Source organism: Spermophilus citellus (assembly GCF_964194105.1).
Source record: "Spermophilus citellus genome assembly, chromosome: 8".
NCBI lineage: Eukaryota > Metazoa > Chordata > Mammalia > Rodentia > Sciuridae > Spermophilus > Spermophilus citellus.
The window spans coordinates 42,692,599-42,714,679 of NC_138189.1; the positions used below are offsets into that span (position 1 = coordinate 42,692,599).

The following is a 22,081-nucleotide window of genomic DNA, read 5'->3' on the forward strand; positions in this document are numbered from 1 at the left end:
CTCTCACTCTCTCTTTAAAAAAAATAAATAAAATAAAATAAAATAAAGGAAGTGGTAGGAAATTAACTTGGTATTTGAGGCTTTGATGATTGGCATCAGCCTAGTTTTGCAGTTAAGTCACAAAGACTTAATTCTATACACAACGGGAAGTCAACACATTTTAGCTCCCTAAAATGTGCTTTAAAGAGAGTAGTCTAGAAGAAGTGTATAAAATGGACTTAGAGGGAACAGAGGACTGAGTCAGTGATTTTGGGAAATTATTCATGAGATTCTGAAAGAAATTCTAATAAGAGGAAAAGAGAAGAAAAGATTTATTAGGTGAGCACTGAGAAATATGAACTTCTTTGGGAGAGATGTTAGACCATCTTGTTGTTAGACTTAACAACAAAACAATCCTACATTTCATATTTTCCAAAGTATTTTCATTTGAGAATTCTAGGAACAGAAATGACAGCTGAAGAAATGAGATCTTCAAAAGACAGAAAAACATGCCAAAAAAAAAAAAAAATACTAGGAAGAATGACCTGCATATAGGGATGAGAAGAAGAGGAGAATACACTGTCATTAAGGAAGCGGATAAAAGCTGGACTTGGTGGCACATCCTGTAATCCCAGCTACTCGGGAAGCTAAAATAGGAGGATATCAAGTTCAAGGCCAGGCTGGAAAATTTAGCAAGATCCTGTCTCAAAATAAAAATTTAAAAGCTGGAGATATAGCTCAATGATAAGAGTGCTTGCCCAGCATGAGCAAGCCCCTAGGTTCAATCTTCAGCACAATTAGAAAAAAAAAGGTGGCAGAATAGAGTATGACAAGGTCAGTGAGGATAAATAGGAGTGAAATCAAATAGGATAAGGAATAAGGAAATTAAGTTTGGTGATTTTCACAAGAGTTATGTCAACAGGAAGGCAAATAAGACTCGATGAGTTTAGAATGAGTGAGTAGTAAGAGGCTAACATAACCCACTCATTCATAAACTTTATTAGGTGAGCACTAAGAAACAGTGCTCCCTGAAAAGGACGAAGGGAGGGAGGGAAGGAGGGGAGAAGGGAGGGAGGGAAGGAAGGAGGGAGGGGGGAGGGAGGGGAGGAAGGAGGGAGGGAAGGAGAAGGAGGAGGGAAGGAGGGGAGGAGGGAGGGAAGGGAGGAGGGAGGGAGGAAAAAAAAACAGTTTTAAGGGGACCAAGTATTAGGGGAATGCATTTAAACAACAACAAAAGAATAACCAGGATATCTGAGGCTGAGGAAAAGGAAGATCCAGTGGAGAAACTAAAGATAATTTCTTTTTAATTAAAGAGTGCTCTCATAGGACAGTAACCTTTGGTAGGAACAAAGCAAATCTTAGTTTTCTTTATATCTGAAGTACCCAACATATGGTATAAGTAAAAACTTTTGATAGTATATAACTTATGAACCTGGGAATGAAAGCAACCTCTAGTTCTAAGTAACTGCTGAGATTACAGAAATAGACGTACTCCTCTACCTCCTCTGCTCTTAAGGGAAGAAATCTAGACAGCAGAGAAAACTTATTTTGAGTAGATCCCTATCTTCTAGAATGGCTCAGGCAAACCCATATTTAGTTAATTGAAGAGGAGAGTAGAAATCTTGTAATTTAAGCCAATTTATAAATTATTTTTTAAACTCTTTAATAAAATAATACCAGTATTATTCCACTATTAGTAACTGTCTTATTATTGTTGTTATTTTTAGTAAGGCCAAAATGATTTTAAGAAGAAACCTGTGCTTTTCTCATGTGAAGCTAGACTGTGTTACCACTGATAACAAATCAACATTTACTATAATATATCTACTTGCTATTAGGTCATTTGCTAGAAATTGATTGGAGTGCGTCTCTGTTCTGTAAAGAGAAATGAATTGAAATCAGAACTTCACTTCTAGATCTAAAGCCGGATCTTTTCCTCTTTCAAAGCAGGCAGAGAGTAAGCAAAGAAAAGCCTCCAATTGTATCTTGCCAAAGTCTTGACACACAGAAGGACTCTGAGTGTCCACACACCTTTTGAGTGAGGGACATAATTTCCCATGAGGTAGGTGTATACCAAAAACTAAAGGTTCCCTGAGGAGGATTATTACAGAGACATGGGACAATAAGGCAGAGAACCATTCTTATCTCAAGAATGAAGACTATGAAGCCTCCCCCACATTGTATGAAAAAAAGGGCCAGAGCACATAGTTAAAAACCACTTGTTTTCCTATTTGATATCCACTTGACCCCCAGCAGTGATTGTTTAGTTGGGAGAAGAGTAGAATGCAAATTCTAAGGAAGGGAACAAAAGTTCCTTGTGGATCTACAGCAAAGATAAAGAGCACAAACCCTCTCCTTGTAGATTACTGGAGAGACCTGACAGTTGCCAAGGGATAAGAAATATATACTAGGACATTACTTCACATAAAGGTGATTCTGCAAAGAATTGATCAGATTAAACTATCCTGTTTGCCTTGCCTATTACTTCTCCTTCAAGGGCAGCAGGAAATATTTCTCAGGCAACAGAAACAAATAAGAGAGGGGAAGAGGGGCAGGTGGCAATGAGGGACGGGAGAGAGACAGTTTTAAGTGAATTTTAAGACCTCAGTTTCAGTTCTTCCACTAATTCGCTACCTGACTGTGGACAAACTGCAATATCTCAGTATTTTTGTAAAATGAAGAAGAGGTTGAACTAAATGATCTAATTTCTTCTACTAGCAGCTCTGACATTCTAAGATACAGCCTACATCTGAAATTCTGCTGAAAACAGTAAGTGACCTGCTTATCTATAATCTGATCAACATGACTGGTCAAGAAGATAATAAAGCTAGGTATATTCTGGCCAAATGAACTTCACCCTAACAAAGTCAGTTCTATTTAAGTTATGAATCAAAACTTTTCATATTCAATAAACAAATCTGGAAAGACTTTAGAAATGTAAAATCTAACATATCTTTTGAATTCTATCTTTCATTCTGGCATATTAATGTCAGAATGTATATTTACTTAATAGCTGTACATATTAAAAATGCTTGACATATTAAAAATAAAGAAACAATGGTTTTTTAGGAATGTATACTAAAATCTATGAAGGTAATCATGAGACAATTATATTCTCAAAGTTCTTACATATCTGTTTTCTCTGTTACCACAACAAATGTAGTAATCTCAAGAATCTTAGGTTTAGTTTTTCTTTAATGCTTATCTATTGACAATTAATAAAAAAAACTTTCCATTAGGAAGAAATATTTGTAAATAACCTTTTAATGCTTATTGGTAAACATTAAGGATATCAATAAATGAGAGTAGATATTACACCAATTTTTTAATTTATAAGAAATTTTTCATGCCAACAAAGCAAATAGTTTATGATTAATATTATTAAACAACACATGAAACGACTTACAGACACTGATAATATTATCATAAAATAAAATTTAGAAACAGTTATTTCCTTTTTCTGTTCTAGACATTAGCACATTATATTAGCATGTATGACATATTTTTGGACAATATCAAACTCTTTTATAGAGGGAAAAAAACAAACAAAATTTGGGAGCTAAGGTTTGTAAGTAAGTATATACTAATTTAAAGAACTAACTGCTGGTTACACAGTAAAAAGTTCCTTGCCATGGTTGACTTTCACTAAAAATAAAGATTTGGTGGCAATGTCCACAGTAACTAAGGGCCTGGGATCAGAGGTCAGTCTACCTGCAGTGAATCCCAGCTGAGTCACCTACTTACTAGCTGTGTGATTTTAGACAAGTTTCATAATGCCTTTGTTACTTAATTTCCCTATATGGAAGTGAAAAAGATTTTAATATCTACTTCGTAATATTAGTTATTAAGACACACAAATACTACAGTCTAGGATTGTTATGAGGATTCAATGAGTTAACAAGTGAAAAGTGCTCAGTTATTTTTCAGTTTCAAAGTAGAGATTTAAATTTTACAACACATTTATATTCCAACAAATTTTCATAAGACAATGTTTCTGGGGAATACACAAAGACTTAGTCCAACAACCAACTGTTCCACCTAAAGTATAAGCAGAAAAACTCTAATTTGCAAAATACTTTGCTTCAGACTTTAGTAAATATACAAAGATATTTGAGACACAGACATTACATATACATATGTTATAAAGATAAATGCTTAATATCTAAAATAATAAACGCAAAGGACAGAGGTGAGTACATTTAACAATCTCTATATCCTCACCTCAAATGCTTTCTTGCATTTATGTCTACTTTATGTATTTTTCTTGTCCTTCACTTTATCTCCAAAGCAAACTACCTCTCTCCTATTATAAATTTTTGTAGGAATTTGATACTAAATTCTGTATACTTTGTATGCTTAGGTGACACCTACATTATTCTCCATGGGGAAGGATTAAAAAGTAGAAAAGTAAAATTAATAAATGTAAGTAATTCAAAACTTTTGTGGTATTATCACTGGTTGTATGAGGTATTAGGTTCTGTTATTACAAGCAAAAGTGCTCTGAATTGTTCTTCAAATAATTTTGTCACAGAAGAACATCTGTTCATTTCCTTTTAAAAGCTTCTACTAAATTTCACTTTTTATTTTTCTATTTATATTTTTCCAAACTCTTCTTTTATTATTATTTTGTGTTGTTTGGGGCAGATTTTAATTCAGGGTTTAAAAAAATAGTCTCCTGCCCAGTAGGATACTACTATAGACTGAATGTTTGGGTCCCTCTGAAACATTCCTATGTGGAAGTCTAATTCATGAGATGAGTGTATTTGAAGGTTGGACATGATTAGTGCCCTTATAAAAGTGGGCCTACAGAGCTTCTTTGCCCCTGCTACCACATAAAGTCACAGAAAAAAGGTAAACCAGGCATGGAGGCACATGCATGTAATCCCAACAGCTACCGAGGCTAAGGCAGAAGGATCACAACTTCAAAGCCAGCCTCAGCGAATTAGTGAAGCCCCTGACTCAAAAAATAAAAAGGGCTGGGAATGGGATTGGGATGTGGCTCAGTGGTTAAGCACCCTTAGGTTCAACTCCCCATACAGGAAAAAAAAAAAAAAAAGAAAGTAAAAGAAAAAAGACAACCATCTATGAACAAGGAATCAAGAGCTCTCACCAGACATCAAGTCTGCTGATGGACTGTTAGCCTCTAGAACTGTGAGAAATAAATTTCTGTTTTTCACAAGCCACCCAATTTATGGTATTTTGGTATAGCAACTCAAATGGACTAAAACAGACATATTTCATAATAATATCTAACATGTAATGAATAATAATTCTACTCTTTTTCAGATGCAGTTGGTATAGTCTCAGGTTCAGAATTCAGTATAGACTTTCATTAAGTATCTCAAAAATTCAGGTACTGAAAATATAAAAATTTGGTGCTACTCTACCAAACAGTATTATTTGTTTATAACACTTGATAAACTTTAATTGAATACATAATTGCAGTGAATTAAGATCTTCCATTATTAACAATACTTCTAAGACTATGTAACAGTTAATCACACACCTATGATTTCTTTGTGGAGGAAAACAAAACTTTTCAAAAATTAATTCTGAACATACCTCTAACATTAATTGTGTAAACTCTTCATTACTAAGGAATGTCGGTTTCCAGTCCTGTCGAATTTCACTAGCATCTGACTGTGCAGTGATTTCTGTAAACAGATTGACACATTAGTGACATCCTCCAATCACTCCATTTAAAGATGAGAATGACAGGCAACAACATTTATTGGTCTACATATCAAGAGGCCAGGTTCTGGTGTAAAATAAAATATTTGTGTTAATGTGGGAAGTTATCTCTTTGTTAATACCAGTCAATGGTTTTGGTTTTTTAAACCCTAAGGAACTATCTCTGATAGCCTTTATGGATGATAGGCAGGCCTGAGATTGCACTCTGTTTCACGCAATGACCAAATAAGTATAAGAACAAGCAGTTGGGCAAAGTGGTGCAGGCTTATAATCCCAGCTACTCACTTGAGAGGCATATAATATATGAAGAGTAACTAAAAGGCATAGCTACTAATTCCATGGAATACAGTCATTCTTTTAAAATTCATATCAATTACATAAATTTAGGGAAAAGGTCTTAAATTCTCAAGCAAACCCAGTGAAGTTTAAACACAGGCCAATTTCACAGGGTTAAGTACTTAAGAATTACCCTTTAACATAAATTTTATTTTTGTAAAAATTATATATTCAATTTTGGAGGGAAAAATGATCTACTTAATGCTCAAATTAATCCTCCACTGTCAGAGGGAAAAGCATGCATTTTGAGCCATTTCATTCAATAATTATTTATTAAATTCCTACAGTGTCTAAGAAACTGATTTTATAAATATGCCATCTATCAAAGGGTGATGAGATTAGTAAGAATACTATTTATAAAGGTAAAATGTAATGACAGTCATGGCAATAAAAATGAAGGTAAGCAATTCTAATACATTTACAAACAAATCAACAGAATTTGGTAATTCTCTTATGGTCCTGAAGTATATAAAAAAAAATCCAAAAGTATTTTTAAGTTTGAGTCCTGGCTGACTAAAAAAATGGTGGGATAAAAATGAAAAAGGTAAGTTAAGAGACAAAAGGAAAATGAAATCAGTTTTAGATGTACTGAGTTTGAGGAGACTATGCAAAAGAAGTATCTAGAAGTTATCTGAAAATACAAGGTTGAATATTTTGTATCTAAAAGATTTGATAGTTTAACCCATTAAGTCTCAAGTTTTCAATTCTGCAAATATTTCAATGAAACTGATGTGGGTTAAAATAGGTTGGAAATCATAATCCAGAACTTGCGTATTATTAATATTAGTAAATATAATAAAAATGTGGTAAAAGTATAATATTATGTAATATATAATACTATATTTAAGCATTTATAGATGTTCCACATCTGGGACAAATGAACAAAATGGGTTAATAGAGATACTATTGCCAAATCTATAGAAGGAGGCAACCAAGGAAAAAATGTAGAGAAATTAAGAGCACAAGGATAAGCCTTTGAGAAACATCCCATTTATAGAAAAAGAAAGAGGAAAGTAATTTTAATTAAGAAAGGGAAGAAGCAGCACAATTTAGTGAAGCCAAGGGAAAAGAAAGCCAATGAAGAATGGATATAAATTTCCAGGTTTATAGATATATACAAGAGGATGAGGTGTAAGAAAAAGCTTTTGATTTACTGGGGATGAGTAGATAATGTCATTAATGAAATTAACAACAGTAATTTCAAAGAGTGATAAAACATAAACCAGTCTAGTGAGGCATTACTAAGTGAGCTAGGGAGAAGTAAAAAAGAGGCACTAATTACTATCTCTCCTCCTGAAAAGTTCTGCAGTTTCATTTAAATCTGATAAAGGAAATATCCTTTTATCATTTTTTTTCTAATCTAGTATATCTGCTACCAAAACACTTGATATTCTTGAATTTTTTTCCCCTTTGTGCTAGGGTTGTAACCTGGGGCCCTGCACATGATAGGTAAGTGAAGTGCTCTACCACTGAGCTACAAACCTCAGCCCCCTTCAAATTTTCTTTTCATGAATTGTTTAGTTAAGGTGATTTTCACTAATTAACAAATACTCAATTTTTAAAATATCATGTTTATTTCTCAGCTATAAACTGAAATTACCTTTTAAAATAACTTACAAGCTCCCCCCCCTTGTTTTAAAAGAGAGAGAAAAGAGAGAGAGAAAATTTTTTAATATTTATTTTTCAGTCTTCAGTAGACACAACATCTTTATTTTATTTTTTTATGTGATGCTGAGGATCGAACCCAGCGCCCCATGCATGCCAGCGAGCGAATTACCACTTGAGCCACATCCCCAACCACCCACCCTTTTATTTATTTATTTATTTTAGTTGTAGATGGACACAATACCTTTATTTATTTGTTTTTATTTTTATGTGGTGCTGGGGAACGAACCCAGTGCTCACACATGCTAGGCAAGTGTTCTACCACTGAGCCACAACCCCAGCCCCTTACAAGGCCCTTATTAGATGTGACCTTTTCCCTTCTTTCAAATCACCCATAACATTCCAACAAAACATGCTCCAGTTACAATGAAGTCTCCTTGCTTCTCTTTTGCATATGCTACCTTCTTTTATGTAAAATGAAGTTTTCCTTACTTAATCTAGGACTCAGTTGAAAAATTAATTATTTTAAAGTTTTATCTGATATATTCTTTCCTTTTTGTTACCATTGCGAATTTACAGTTTTTAAGCATTATTCATATCATGGTCATTTGTATTATAATTATCTACTTAATGTTTGTCTCCCCTGGCTTGAGATACTTGAGGACCAAGAATGTTGTCCTGCATCATAAAGATCTAGGATATTGTAGGCACGAAATAACTGTTAGTTGAGTGAAAGAAAGAACATACCAGGAAATCTGTTTATAAAGGTGATTGGTTTCTTTCATGTCCATAATCCAAGCTACTTGAGAGACTAAGCAGGAGGATTGCTAATTTGAAGCTAGCGTGGGCAACTTTGCAAGATCTCTTAAAAACCAATAACAACATTATCAACAAAAAACTCTTTGAATAAAGTTGAGGGAGGATCCAATCTTCCATATCTGTGCCAAGATCCTAACTCATTATACTTTAAGAGATAGTCTTATTTAAAAACAACAACAAAAAAAGTTTTACAAAATAAAATTTACCTTTATGTTTTCGTAAAAAATCAATGCTCTTCTGCAAAACAGTAGATTTGTCCATCTTTCTAGCATTACCAGGAAGCATGGATCCCAGTTCTTTAATAAGAACATTAAATTGATCTCTTCGTTTCTTTTCAGATTTGTTTCTTGATACTCTAATGAGAAAAGAAATTAAATAAGCAGGTTTTTTAAAACAAACTATTACAAAACAATTTAAAAACTCAATTTGGATGCAACATAACGTGTATTTCTGTAAATACAGACAGTGATAAATATTTATTTCCAAGGTTCCCAACAATATAGGGTTAATCTCGACAACAAATTTTCATCTCAGTTTACCACTAAAGAAGCTCTGATTTATCCAACATTTGACAAACATGTTTTGTATGAAAATACCAATAAGACAAACTGAGTTCACATTGCAAGTTTCAGTACTCTAATATTCCCAAGGATTATAAATTTACAAGATTATAAACATTAATGAGATACATTTTATGGAAGTATATGGAATATGTATTAAAAACTAGTGAATAGGAAAAAATTACCCACCTAATGTAAGTTTTAAACTATACACACATCTAAAAATGAAACTTTCTCTACTCCCAGATTTACTCACAATGATGAATAATCTATACTTCAAAGACCCAGCCTCCAATATAGAGTTGTAACATTTTGTATCTCTCTCTCCATTAGGAAATGAGCCCCAATTTTTCATCTAAGCATTAATGAATAATTATTGTTATTCTATGTGAAGTAGCAACCAATAAACAAAGGGCTCTTGAGACAAATAAACCCAATTATTTATAAAGCAATTAATCATTTTATAAGAACTCCAATTACTTGCTCTATAAATCAGATTTTCTTTTAGTTTTTGTTTAAGCATAAATATTTTTCCAAAAGGTCAAAGAATAATTTTATTTAATGTACAAACTGCATATTGATGTTCTAAACTCTTCTCCTTTGCTAATATACATAAATTCTAAAAGAAGATAACTCTTGGAAATCATTAATTCTCTATTTACTCACAATTACATTTATGTATCATTCATTTATTTCCTATTTCACATCTCACATCAAGCTACCTTTTTGCTTTGTCCTTGTCATCTTCTTCCACCAACCCATCAAAAATACTACTGTCATCTCTAAAAGAAAGAAGAAAGTATATAAAGTAAGAGCAGACTGACTAAGCAACAGCATCACTGAAGTGCCAGGTGAATTCATTTGGTTAAATCCTAGGATGTTTGTAAAGTCAATGGATTGCACAAGTTCAATAACTACTAACCTATTTTCTAATAAGGTTCAGCTATGTTTAAATTTTGAAAGTTTTTTACATATGTAAATTTTAGAAGTATTTATCTTAGCACTACTATAGATACACAGCAACAATGCTAAGCAAGAAATTAACCATTTTAAATATCTTGTTTCAAACTTTTAATGACCAGTGAAAACCTATAGAAAGTCCATTTGTCATTATATAAATTATTCACTTGGAATTATTTTATTAACTATAATAACAGGGCTGTGGTTGTGGCTCAGTGGTAGAGCGATTGCCTAGCATGTTCGAAACCCTGGGTTCAATCCTCAGCACCACATAAAAATAAACAAAATAAAACTATTGTGTCCAATAAAAAATAAATATTAAAAAACCCAAAAAACTATAATAACATAATTTAACATTTTTAAGACAGTCACTTCATAAAATCAAATTATTCGCAAACATCAAAATATCTAACACATTAATATCCTTTCATTCATTTACTGATCTATTTGACAAATATTAATTAGCACTCATGTGCTGGGGTCTATTTTGGATGTGGTTACAAAGCAGTGAATAAGACATGTAGCTGCTCTCTTACAGCTTATTTTTTAGTAGAAATAAACATGAAAATTTGTGACAATAGGTCTTATTAAAAGAGATAATGTTTTAGTTACTGGGGGTTACTTTAGCTTGAATGCATAAGGAATGACCAGTCTAGTTCCATTTAGGAACTAGATGGAACTGAGATGGAGAGCAGTGATCTAAGTGACAAGACAGAGTAGCTATGGAAGGAACCAAGGGAAGAATATTATAGAGAATTACATCAAGAGTACTAGTGGCTAACTTCTTAAGCTAAGGAATGATATTAAACAGTTTCCAGTGGCTTATGAACTTTTGTGAGGATTCTCCATTTACTACTTTAGCCACAGCTTTCTAGGATTCATAAAGCCTAGTAGCCAGGGCTGGGATTGTGGCTCAGCAATAAGAGCGCTCGCCTAGCATGTGCGGGGCAGTGGGTTCGATCCTCAGCACCACATAATAAAATAAAATAAAATAAATGAACTGTGTCCAACTACAACTAAAACAAAAAAAAGGGCTAGAAGCCCATAAGGTGCTTGTTGGATTCACTATTGAGGTAAGCCATAAACTGTGTTTCATGGAAGTCCGTGACTAGACTTTAGGGATTCTATTTATGCCCCCAAATCATAATATTCAGAGACATAAGGAACCCACTTTATGTATCAACACATAGATATCAGACCTAAAGTCCTATTTTCTAGAATGAAAACTGGAAATCATTAAAAAACCTAGGAGCAAAATCATATTTAATCCCTCTGGGGCAGTGGAAAAATATCCCTTCTGAGGGAAGAGTTCTCAGAGATTACATATGCAACTATGGCAGGATCCAAAGCTATAGTCATTGTGAGGCAACCTCCCTAAAGAAATTCCTTGCCCCTCAGGTCTTACGTTCTGGTAGAACACAAATTATCACTATTTAGTTCACAGAAAGGGAAGAGGGCTGCCTTCAGATGTCAACAGTCACTTCTGTGTGCAACTCATGTAAACTCTTAAAAAAGAATCCTCCACAGGCAAATCACAGTGTGCAATATAATAAAGGCACATAACTTTAGGGTCAGACATATCAACACAGGTTAAGATTCCAGCTCATTGCTTACCAGCTATGTGACCTTAAACAAGTTATTCAACCTCCTTGACCTACACCTGTAAAATCCTATGAAATTATTGTGAGGTTAAATAAAATAATATGTAAAAATATTTTGGGGCTGGAGTTGTAGCTCAGTGGCACAGTGCTTTGCCTAGCATGTGTGAGGCACTGGTTTGGTCCTTAAAACCACATAAAAATAAACATATAAAACAAAGGCATTCTATCCATCTACAACTACCAAAAATTTTCTTTAAAAAATTCTGTTGAATATTTTTTTAAATCTTTTTAAAAAATGCTGTTGAAGGGTAGGTGCTTCAAAATTATTCTATTTCATCAAATTTAAGACACTACTGGCTATAAGATTCACCATTACTTATGTATCCTAAGGAAAAAATGCTACCAATTGAATTAAAAGTTAATTCTAAGACTCACCAAATGTTAGATGTTAAAATGCTAAAATACAAAAAACAACAACAACAACAAAAAACACCTTAGAGTCAAAGAAATAAGGAGGTTTGTCCTTTTCCCAAGAGTGAAATTTAAAGATTACAATTCAACTAATTCAAAGAGATTCCCTTTGAAACTGCAAGCACCAAACTATTTCAACGTCCGAATTTCCTCTAAGAATAAAGGCTGAGGACCTGACCCCTGGATCTAATGGGCACCAGGGAAGCTGGTAGAATTGTTTCCTAGTTAAACCTACATATATAGATTTATATATATAATATATGTATATTTTCTACCCTACCTTTTTTCACACTGTGACTCCTCACCTCCTATGAAAGTTTTCTTTTCACCTAAGTCCCCGAAAATGGAAATCTGAGAAAGAAAAAGATCTCTATTTTCCTCAGAGCTGGCTTTGAATAAAACCTATTCCCTCACCAACCTGTTTTCTGAGATTTAGTGGAGCATAATAAAAGGTATTCTCTCACCCCAGTTTCATAATAATCCCAATTATAGTTACCTCTCATCAGTCACAAATGCCAAGATGCTTGAAGGGATGAAGTTAGCACCAAGAGATTCTAGAAGGTGCCAAGGAAACATTTGCAACTGTTACAATTTCCTTCAGAGCAGCTTTTGACCAAATTATTCAAAATTACAATTCAAGACCTATTTAAATCACAAGCCATATGCTGCTTGCTGACTTTGTTATGTACCTTACTTTATAACATGTTTGTTCAATACAAAAATTAAATATAATATTAATTATGTTTAAGCACAAAACTTCTATTGATTTGATATAGACCATTATTTAATAGTGAATTTAAAGTAGCCTTATATAATTAAAAATAAAGGAGTTTCTAAAAACATACCTGTCAACAATTGAGCTCATTTTACTACAGCTTACGGTAAACAACATAACATATTACGTTTTCGTCTTGTGGTAGACATTTGTACTTCTCCTTGGACGAAAAGAAAAATAATTATCATTAGTTTTCTAAAACACTTCCTTCTACAAAGTTACCTTGAAAAATATCACATGTTATCATGTATACTACATGTTATATATTATATGTTACCATTTATGTTAATTCACTGATAGGGCTAGGCACTGGGCTAGGTAGGTATGCTAGGTAGGTAGGTATGCTATGGTTGGAGGAGGAAGATCAATGGAGGTTTATATTTTGTCCCTGGTGAATGGAGCCCTCTCTCTGCTCCCTAGTTGCCATGTCCTGAGCTGCTTTTCTCCACCATGCCTTTTAGTCGTGATGTTCTGCCTCAGCTCAGACCCAGGACTTCGGAGTTTGCCTACCATGGACTGACTTTGAAAATGTGAGCCTAAATACACTCTTCCTCCTCTAAGCTGTTCTCTTCTGGTCTTTTGGTCACAGCAACAAAAACTTAATAAACAATCGGCAATAAAAAATCTGATGAAACCCTATTTTCCCCTAACCAGTAGGGCACACTTTGGAAATAAAGGGATGAAAGACACAGTCTCTGTAAGCAAAAATTTGCAATGAACACAGAAGAAGATACTAAATAATTACATTAAGATACATAATGAGGCAAATATTGGCAAATGGCATCCCTGGTAAAGGAGTAATTAGGTTTGCCCATGGAAATAAGAGGGCAAAGTCTGAAGAAACAGTCTTGAGGACAACAAGTCTCATCAAGAGTCAAGATTCTTGATACTGAAAGTATGTTCCAGATGCCAGCAGCATCAACATCTTCTGAGATTCTGTTAATTGGCAAATCTTGGGTTCAATCACAGTCCTATGAATCACAATCTACCTTTTCACAAGATCTCCTTGTAATGTATATAACCATTTAAGTTTGAGAAGTAAAAGACTAAAGGACAGGAAGTGGTAACAGCTGAAAAGACTCTAAGCCAAAGGAATGGAAATTTACAAAAGCACAGGGCTTCATGAAATGAGAGAACTTATTTGGTAACTCAAGAGATTCAGTATTTTCTTCATAGGAAAACTAGGCATATTACAATGTAAATTTTAATTACTAGAGCATAAAGTGAAAAGAGGAGTGGTGGAGGGGTGAAGGCAAATCAGTAGAGAAGAGCCTTAAATAAATAAAGGGCCTCACACCTTTTATACACAGAAGTAATTAAAACTCACTGCTTTTAAACTGAATCACAAGCCTAAAATTTGACTCTCTAAATTCTATGTAGATTTCCTGAAAATATAAGGCAGATTTATCTTATGTCTATAGTCATGAATTAAATACTTAATAACTATCTTGAGTCTATGAAATATACTAACAGTTTTGAGGCATAAGAAATTCTACTTTAAACATAATCATCTTTCTTTAAAAGTCTGAATATGTAACTCCAACTAAACCAAAGAAATTTAAAGTACTATTAAGAAAGGAGAATCTAACATATTCTGCTGTTAACAGACAAGAGTAGTAGGAATATGAAGTTAAGGGGATAATTCTACAGACCAAGCCTGTGCATTGGCCCTCGACATGCTTTCTTTTTTTAAAAAATTATTTTTGTTTTAATTAGTTATACATGACAGTAGAATGCATTTATATACTTTGATATATCATTCATAGATGGGATATAATTTCTCATTTTTCTGAGTGTACATGTTGCAGAATCATATTGGTCATGCAGTCACATATATACATACAGTAATAATGTCTGTTTCATTCATCTTTCCTATCCCCACATCCCCTCCCCTCCCCTTCCATCACTTCCCTCTACCTAATCTAAGGTGATGTTATTCCCTAGTGCCACCTGCCTTATTGTGAATTAGCATCTGCATATAGAGAAAACATTTGGCCTTTGGTTTTATGGGGTTAGCTTATATCACTTAGCATGATATTCTCCAACTCCAACCATTTACTGACAAATTCCATAATTTTACTCTTCTTTAAAGCTGAGTAATATTCCATTGAGTACATATACCACATTTTCTTTATCCATTCATCTACTGAAGGATACCTAGGTTGGTTCTATAGTCTAGCTATTGTGAATTGAGCTGCTATAAACATTGATGTGGTTGCATCACTATTCCTATTAAAATCCCAATGACATTCTTCATAGAATTAGAAAAAGCAATCATGAGATTTATTTGGAAAAATAAGAGGCCCAGAATAGCTAAAGCAATCCTTAGCAAGAAAAGTGAAGCAGGAGACATCACAATACAAGACCTTAAACTATACTACAGAACTGTAGTAATAAAAATGCATGGTATTGGCACCAAAACAGATGTGTAGACCAATGGTACAAAATACAAGACACAAGAGACAAACCCACATAAAAATGGTTATCTCATACTAGACAAAGGTGCCAAAAACATTCACTGAAGAAAAGATAGTCTATTCAATAAATGGCAAAACTGGAAATCTATATGTAGCAAAATGAAATTAAACTTCTAGCTATAGCCCTATACAAAAAAATCAACTCAAAGTCGATCAAAGACTTAGGCACTAGAAAAGAGACCCTGAGTCTAACAGAAGAAAAAATAGGCCCAAATCTTCCACCACGTCAGCCTAGGATCTGACTTCCTTATCAAGACTACTAAAGCGCAAGGTGTAAAATCAAGAATTAATAAATGGGATGGATTCAAATTAAAAAGCTTTTTCTCAGCAAAGGAAACAATAAAGCGAGGAGAGAGCTACAGATTGGGAGAAAATCTTTACCACATGCACCTCCGATAAAGCATTAATCTGTGGGATATATAAAGAACTCAAAAAACTCAACACCAAAAAAGCAAATAACCCAATCAATAAATGGGCTAGGGAACTGAACAGACACTTCACAGAAGAAGAAATACAACTAATCAACAATTATATAAAAAAGTGTTTGACATGCTTTCTTTTAAAAGCAATTACCTAAGACCAGTTTGGTAATGCTCTGGCTTAAGTCAATAGGATGTTACATTCGTTGCAAAACAACTTGTTATCCTCACAGCTATTCGCAAGAAATGGAATACCCCACCCTGCCAATGAGGAGGACATAACTTGTCCTGAAAGGGAACTTTTGAGACCTTTATACAGACCAAAGTTTTGAAGAATCAGGAAGAGAAGATAATTAGAAGCAAAAGTCAATGAACTTTATAAAATCTCTAAAACATGTTCCAAATAGAGCTGGTCACCATGAGCCAAAGTGACCGAGAGTTGTCTTCAGATCTCCTGTCGGTAAAATAACGCACAGCAGAGACTTAAAAATCTGATGCTATTCTACTGTCAGTCAGGAATTGAGAGGTAGTAGCTACGTGGGACTTTCTAGAAACTTCCATAAAACCCCAGTTTTAAAAACTAAGGAACAAAGGGGCGAGTTGTTCCTGTCTGGAGACAACCCATTCTTTCCCTTGAGGACATCTTTCCTTTCTCCTAAACTTTGCTATACTACATTTGGTGTTTTGTTTGACATTTTCTCCAGCGGTAACACAAGAACTGAGTGACAGAATACGACCCTTGGACCATAGCTGGTAACACTGTGTCTGTTTTCCAATGGACTTTCATAAGCAGAAGAGAGAATAATGCTTGATAAATGAAACTGCACTGTCTTTATAGTTTTGGCTGCAGAAAAGGCACTGTGAAGGCCAAGAATTCTTAAAAGAAAATGACTGAAGGAGTCAAAAGTAAGAGTTAAAAAGGCTAACACCTGATAAAATACTCTGATTTTTAAGTGTCCGGGCTAACATGTGCAAATGGAACATATAATTGCAGAAATTTATGGCCAGAAGAGAATTTAAAGATCATTTAAGAACACTCCCCTGATCCAACAGAAGAAATACTTATCATGGTAATGATAGAGATTGGCTCTATCATTAGACAAAAAGAATAGGGCAAAGGTAACAGTCAGTTTGAGTGAATTAAAAAAGAACAGTACTACTGAAAAGGTCAGATTTGAGCCTTACTTAACAAGACACCTTATAAGCCATCAGGATGCCTGTTTAGTTATCAAAGGGTAGAAGATCAAGATGGTGGAGTAGAGGGTGGCTATGATTTCAGTTGTTCCATGGTTTGAGATTCAAGCAGCAGGATTACTGCTTCTCAGAGAGTGCTGGGATGCTATTGGGACACTACAAATTAAGAGGGTAGAGACTCTGCTGCTGAGCTAATCCCAGCCAAGAGATGCTGTATCTTGCTCCACACACAAACTACCATGCTCAAACTTTGTGATATTTTGATACAAACAATTGAAGTGACAAAAACTCCAAACTAATGACCAGGCCCTAAGTATGAATGGCCCTTGGGCCCCACACATAGACACCCACTCTTACGGTAAAAAGAGAATTAAAACAAACACTGGGATGGGTACAGTAGCACATGCCTATAATCCCAGCAGTTTGGGAAATTGAGGCAGGAGGATCACAAAGCCAGCCTCACCAACTTAGGGAGACCCTCTGCAACTTGGTGAGACTTTGTCTTAAGATACAAAATAACAAGGGTTGGGACATGGCTCAGTGGTAAAGTGCCCCTGGGTTCAATCCCTGGTTTAAAAAAAAAAGAAAAGAAAAAAATGACTGTGGATACCACATCTAAGAGGGATCTCCAATCTATTTCTCCCAAACCATTTAAGAATGTCTACAGCTGTTAAGTGAAGAAGAGCAACCACACAAGTTGTACCTCACATACCCTGCTACATACAGCACAACTACCAAATCTCCAAGAGGACCTGACTCTTTTGAGACCTATAAAGAAAGTGGAATCCTCAAGCTCTAACACAAGTACACTATATCAAAATATGCTACTCATCGCCAAAGAACTAACAGGGAAACTATATTTCAAAACCCACTTGGAAATATATTGAAAAACACAACAACCTGATATCCAAAAATACCTTGGGCAAGAGAAAGCTAGGTAGGCCCTAAAAAGAACTACACGTAAGCCAGGGAGAGAAACGTACAAAACTCAACAAAGAAATACAAGAAATAAGAAAAAATATGGTAACATGATGTTTACTACAGTTCATAATTCATTAGCAAGAGACTCAAAGATATTGAAGTGGGTGCAATACCACATAAGGAATTCAAAACAATGACTCTAAAATGGATTAATAAATTCCAAGAGAATACAGAAAAAAACAACTAAATGAATTTAGGAAGTCAGGACAGGATAAGAATGAGAAATTCAAAAAGGAGATAGAGATATTGAAAAGGAAACAAATGAAAGACACAATAAATCAAATAACATGTTTAATTGAAAGTCTCTCTAAAAGTGAAGCAGGCATCACAATACCAGACTTTAAATTATGCTACAGAGTTACCGTAACAAAAACATCATGGTATTGGCACCAAAACAGGCACAGAGACCAATGGAATAGAACAGAAGACACAGAGACAAACTCACATAAATATAGGTATGTCATACTAGACAAAGACACCAACAAAATACATTGGAGAAAAGATAGCATATTCAACAAGTGGTTTTGGGAAAATTGGAAATCCATATGTAGTAGAATGAAATTTAACCCCTTTCTCTCACCCTACAGAAAACTCAACTCAAATTGGATCAAAGAGCTAGATGAATATCTAGATCAGAAACCCTGCTTCTACTAGAAGAAAATGTCAGCTTAGGGACTGACTTCCTCAACAAGACAACTAAAATAAAAAATCAATAAATGGGATGGTATCAAACCAAAAATCTTCTTCACCACAAAGAAAAGAATCAAAACAATCAAGAGAATGAAGAGATCACCTACAGAATGAGAGAAAATCTTTGCAACCTGCACCTCAGATAAGCTGTCAATTTCCAGTATACACAAAGAACTCAGAAAACTTAGCACCAAAAAATCCAAATAGCCCAATGAATAAAAGGGGAAAAAAAATAAACAGACACTTTTCAACAGAACAAATACAAATAGACAGCAAATATAAGAAAAAATATTCAACATCTCTAACAATTAGTGTGGTTTTAATTTGCATTTCTCTAAGAATTCATTTCACTCCAGCCAGAATAGCAATTGTCAAGAATACAAGTAATAATAAATATTGGCAAGAATGTGGGGAAAAGGATACATTCATATATTCCTGATGGGACTACAAATTGGTGCAACCACTCTGGAAAGCAGTATGGAGATTCCTCAAAAAATTAAGAATGGAACCACCATTTGACTCAGTTATCCCACTTCATGATATATATCCAAAGAATCTAAATTGGCAATACTACAGTGATGCAGCCACATCAATGTTTATAGCAGGTCAATTCACAAGAGCTAAGCTATGAAGCCAACCTAGGTGTCCTTCAACAGATAAATGGATAAAGAAAATGTGGTATATAAAAACAATGGAGTATTACTCAGCTATAAAGAATGACTTTATGATATTTGCTGGTAAATGGATGGACCTCAAGATTATCATGTTAAGTGAAATAAGCCAATCCCCAAAAAACCAAAGGTCAAATGTTTTCTCTGACATGTGGAAGCTAACCCACAATAAGGGGGAGGAGAGAGGAAAAAATCAGCAGTTTTGTGGATTAGACAAAGGTGAATGAAAGGAAGGGAAGGGGGAAAGGAATAGGAAAGACAGGAATGAATCTGACATAACTTTCCTATGTACATACATGAATACACCACAGTGAATCTCAACATCATATACATCCACAAGACTGAGATCCTAATTAGAATAAGATATATTCCATGCTTGTATAATTATATGGATTCTAGATAAAATGGATTCTAGATAAAATGGATTCTATTGTCATTTATAACTACAAAAATAACCGATAAAATAAAATAAAGGCACAAAACACCTCAAAAAAAAAAAAGATAAAAGAAAAATAATGTCTGTCTAAGGTGCTAAAAACATGCATTGGAGAAAATATACCCTCTTCAACAAATGGTGCTGGGAAAACTGAAAATCCATATGCAACAAAATAAAATTAAACTTCTATCTCTCCCCATGCACAAAAATTAACTCAAAATGGATCAAGAACCTAGGAATTAAACCAGAGACCCTGAGCCTAACAGAAGAAAAAGTAGGCCCTAATCTTCATCATGTGGGACTAGGCCCCAACTTCCTTTATAAGACTCCTATAGTGCAAAAAATTAAAACCAAGAATCAATACATGAGATGGATTCAAACTAAAAAGTTTCTTCTCAGCAAAAGAAACAATCTGTAAGGTGAATAGAGATCCTACATCTTGGGAGTCAATTTTTACCCCTCACACATCAGATAGAGCACTAATCTTTAGGGTATAGAAAGAACTCAAAAAGCCAAACATCAAAAAAACAAATAACCCAATCAATAAATGGGCCAAGGACCTGAACAGACACTTCTCAGAAGAGGATATACAATCAATCAACAAATACATGAAAAAATGTTCATTATCTCTAGCAATTAGAGTAATGCAAATCAAAATTACTCTAAGATATCGTCTCACTTCAGTCAGAATGGCAACTATTATGCATACAGACAACAGTAAGTGTTGGCGAGGATGTGGGGGAAAAGGTAAACTCATACACTGCTGGTGGGACTACAAATTGGTGCAGCCAATATGGAAAGAAAAAAACTGGTAATGGAACCATCATTTGACCCAGCTATCCCACTCCTCGGTCTATATTCAAAGGACTTAAAAACAGCATACTATAGGAACACAGCCACATCAATGTTTATAGCAGCACAATTCACAATAGCTAAACTGTGGAACCAACCTAGATGCCCTTCAGCATATGAATGGATTAAAAAAATGTGGCATATATACACAATGGAATATAACTCAGCAATAAAAGAGAATAAAATCATGGCATTTGCAGGATGCAAATGGATGGCACTGGAGAAGATAATGCTAAGTGAAGTTAGCCAATCCCCCCAAAAACAAATGCCTAATGTTTTCTCTGAAATAAGGAGGCTGACTCATAGTGGGGTAGGGAGGCAGAGCATGGGAGGAAAAGATGAACTCTAGATGGGACAGAGGGGGTGGGAGGGGAAGGGAGGGAGTAGGGGGTTAGCAAGGATGGTGGAATGTGATGGACATCATTATCCAAAATACATGTATGAAGACATGAATTGGTGTGAACATACTTTATATACAACCAGAGATATGAAAAATTTTGCTCTATATGTGTAATATGAATTGTAATGCATTGTGCCATCATGTATTTAAAAAAAACAATTAAAAAATTTAAGAAAGTCTAGTAGATCATATTGAAGACAAAATCTCAGAGTTGGAAGACAACGGGGCCAGCACTGAACATTCAGTCAGTAAGAAAGAAAATAAGTAACCATCATCAGAATATAAAAGAACTTTAGAGATTAAAGAGGGTTGTGAGATATAAGTTATATCATGAATTATCTCTTTAGGAAAATAACAGAAAATTTTCTGTACCTTAAGAATGGCAGCTATCAGGAATACAAACAATAATAAATGCTAGAGAGGATGTGGAAAAAAAAGGAACACTTTTACACTGTTGGCAGGATTGTAAATTAGTACAACCACTATGGAAAGCACTATAGAGGTTCCCCCAAAAGACTAGTAATGGAACCACCATATGACCCAGCTATATCACTCTTTGATATATATCCAGAAGAACTAAAGGTAACATAAATAGCAATACATGTATACCCATGTTTGTAGCAGTAAAATTCACATTAGATACTATGGAACCAGCTTAAGTGTCCATCAAAGGATAAAAGGATATAAAGTAATAAATGTGGTATATATACACAGTGGAATTTTCTTTAGCTATAAAGAAGAATGAAATTAAGTTATTTGTAGGAAAATGGAGGGAACCTGAAAACATTATGTTAAACAAAATAAACCAGAATCAGAAGCCAATGATCGTATATTTTCTCTCATATGTAGAAGCTAGCGAAGATAAAGGAAAAGAAAGTTTTGGGAGTGGGGAATCTCATGCAAATCAAAGAAAGATGAGTAAAGGAAACAGGGGGAGGTAGGAGAGGAGGGCAAGAGGAAACCCTGAAGAATAACATTGGTAAATTATTTTATTATATCATAAGCATTCATGAATATGCAGCAATAAATCTCACCATTACATATAACTGTCATGCACCAATAAAAAATATGAAAATTACATGACAAAAAATAGAAAACAAACTGGGCACAGTAGCATATGCTGTAATCCCAGTGGCTGGAGAGGCTAAGGCAGGAGGATCACAA

The 22,081-nt window shown here is 34.4% G+C and overlaps 1 protein-coding gene across 12 annotated transcripts in view; it reads right to left on the reverse strand.

The window, feature by feature from the left end:
• The window catches only part of CLOCK (clock circadian regulator), a 112,994-nt gene that overhangs the window by 43,143 nt on the left and 47,770 nt on the right, over positions 1-22,081 (reverse strand). For 9 of the 12 annotated variants that reach the window (XM_081304620.1, XM_081304611.1, XM_081304609.1 and 6 more), the window contains 4 exons: positions 12,868-12,957; positions 9,713-9,772; positions 8,637-8,785; positions 5,542-5,633 (listed from right to left, as the gene is read on the reverse strand). In XM_081304620.1, coding sequence (XP_081160746.1) covers positions 5,542-5,633; positions 8,637-8,785; positions 9,713-9,772; positions 12,868-12,914 — 348 coding nt within the window. In that variant the 5' untranslated portion in view covers positions 12,915-12,957. Of the gene's footprint in view, positions 1-5,541; positions 5,634-8,636; positions 8,786-9,712; positions 9,773-12,518; positions 12,577-12,867; positions 12,958-22,081 lie in introns of all 12 variants that reach the window. The other 3 variants (XM_081304617.1, XM_081304619.1, XM_081304612.1) reach the window with 2 other exon arrangements.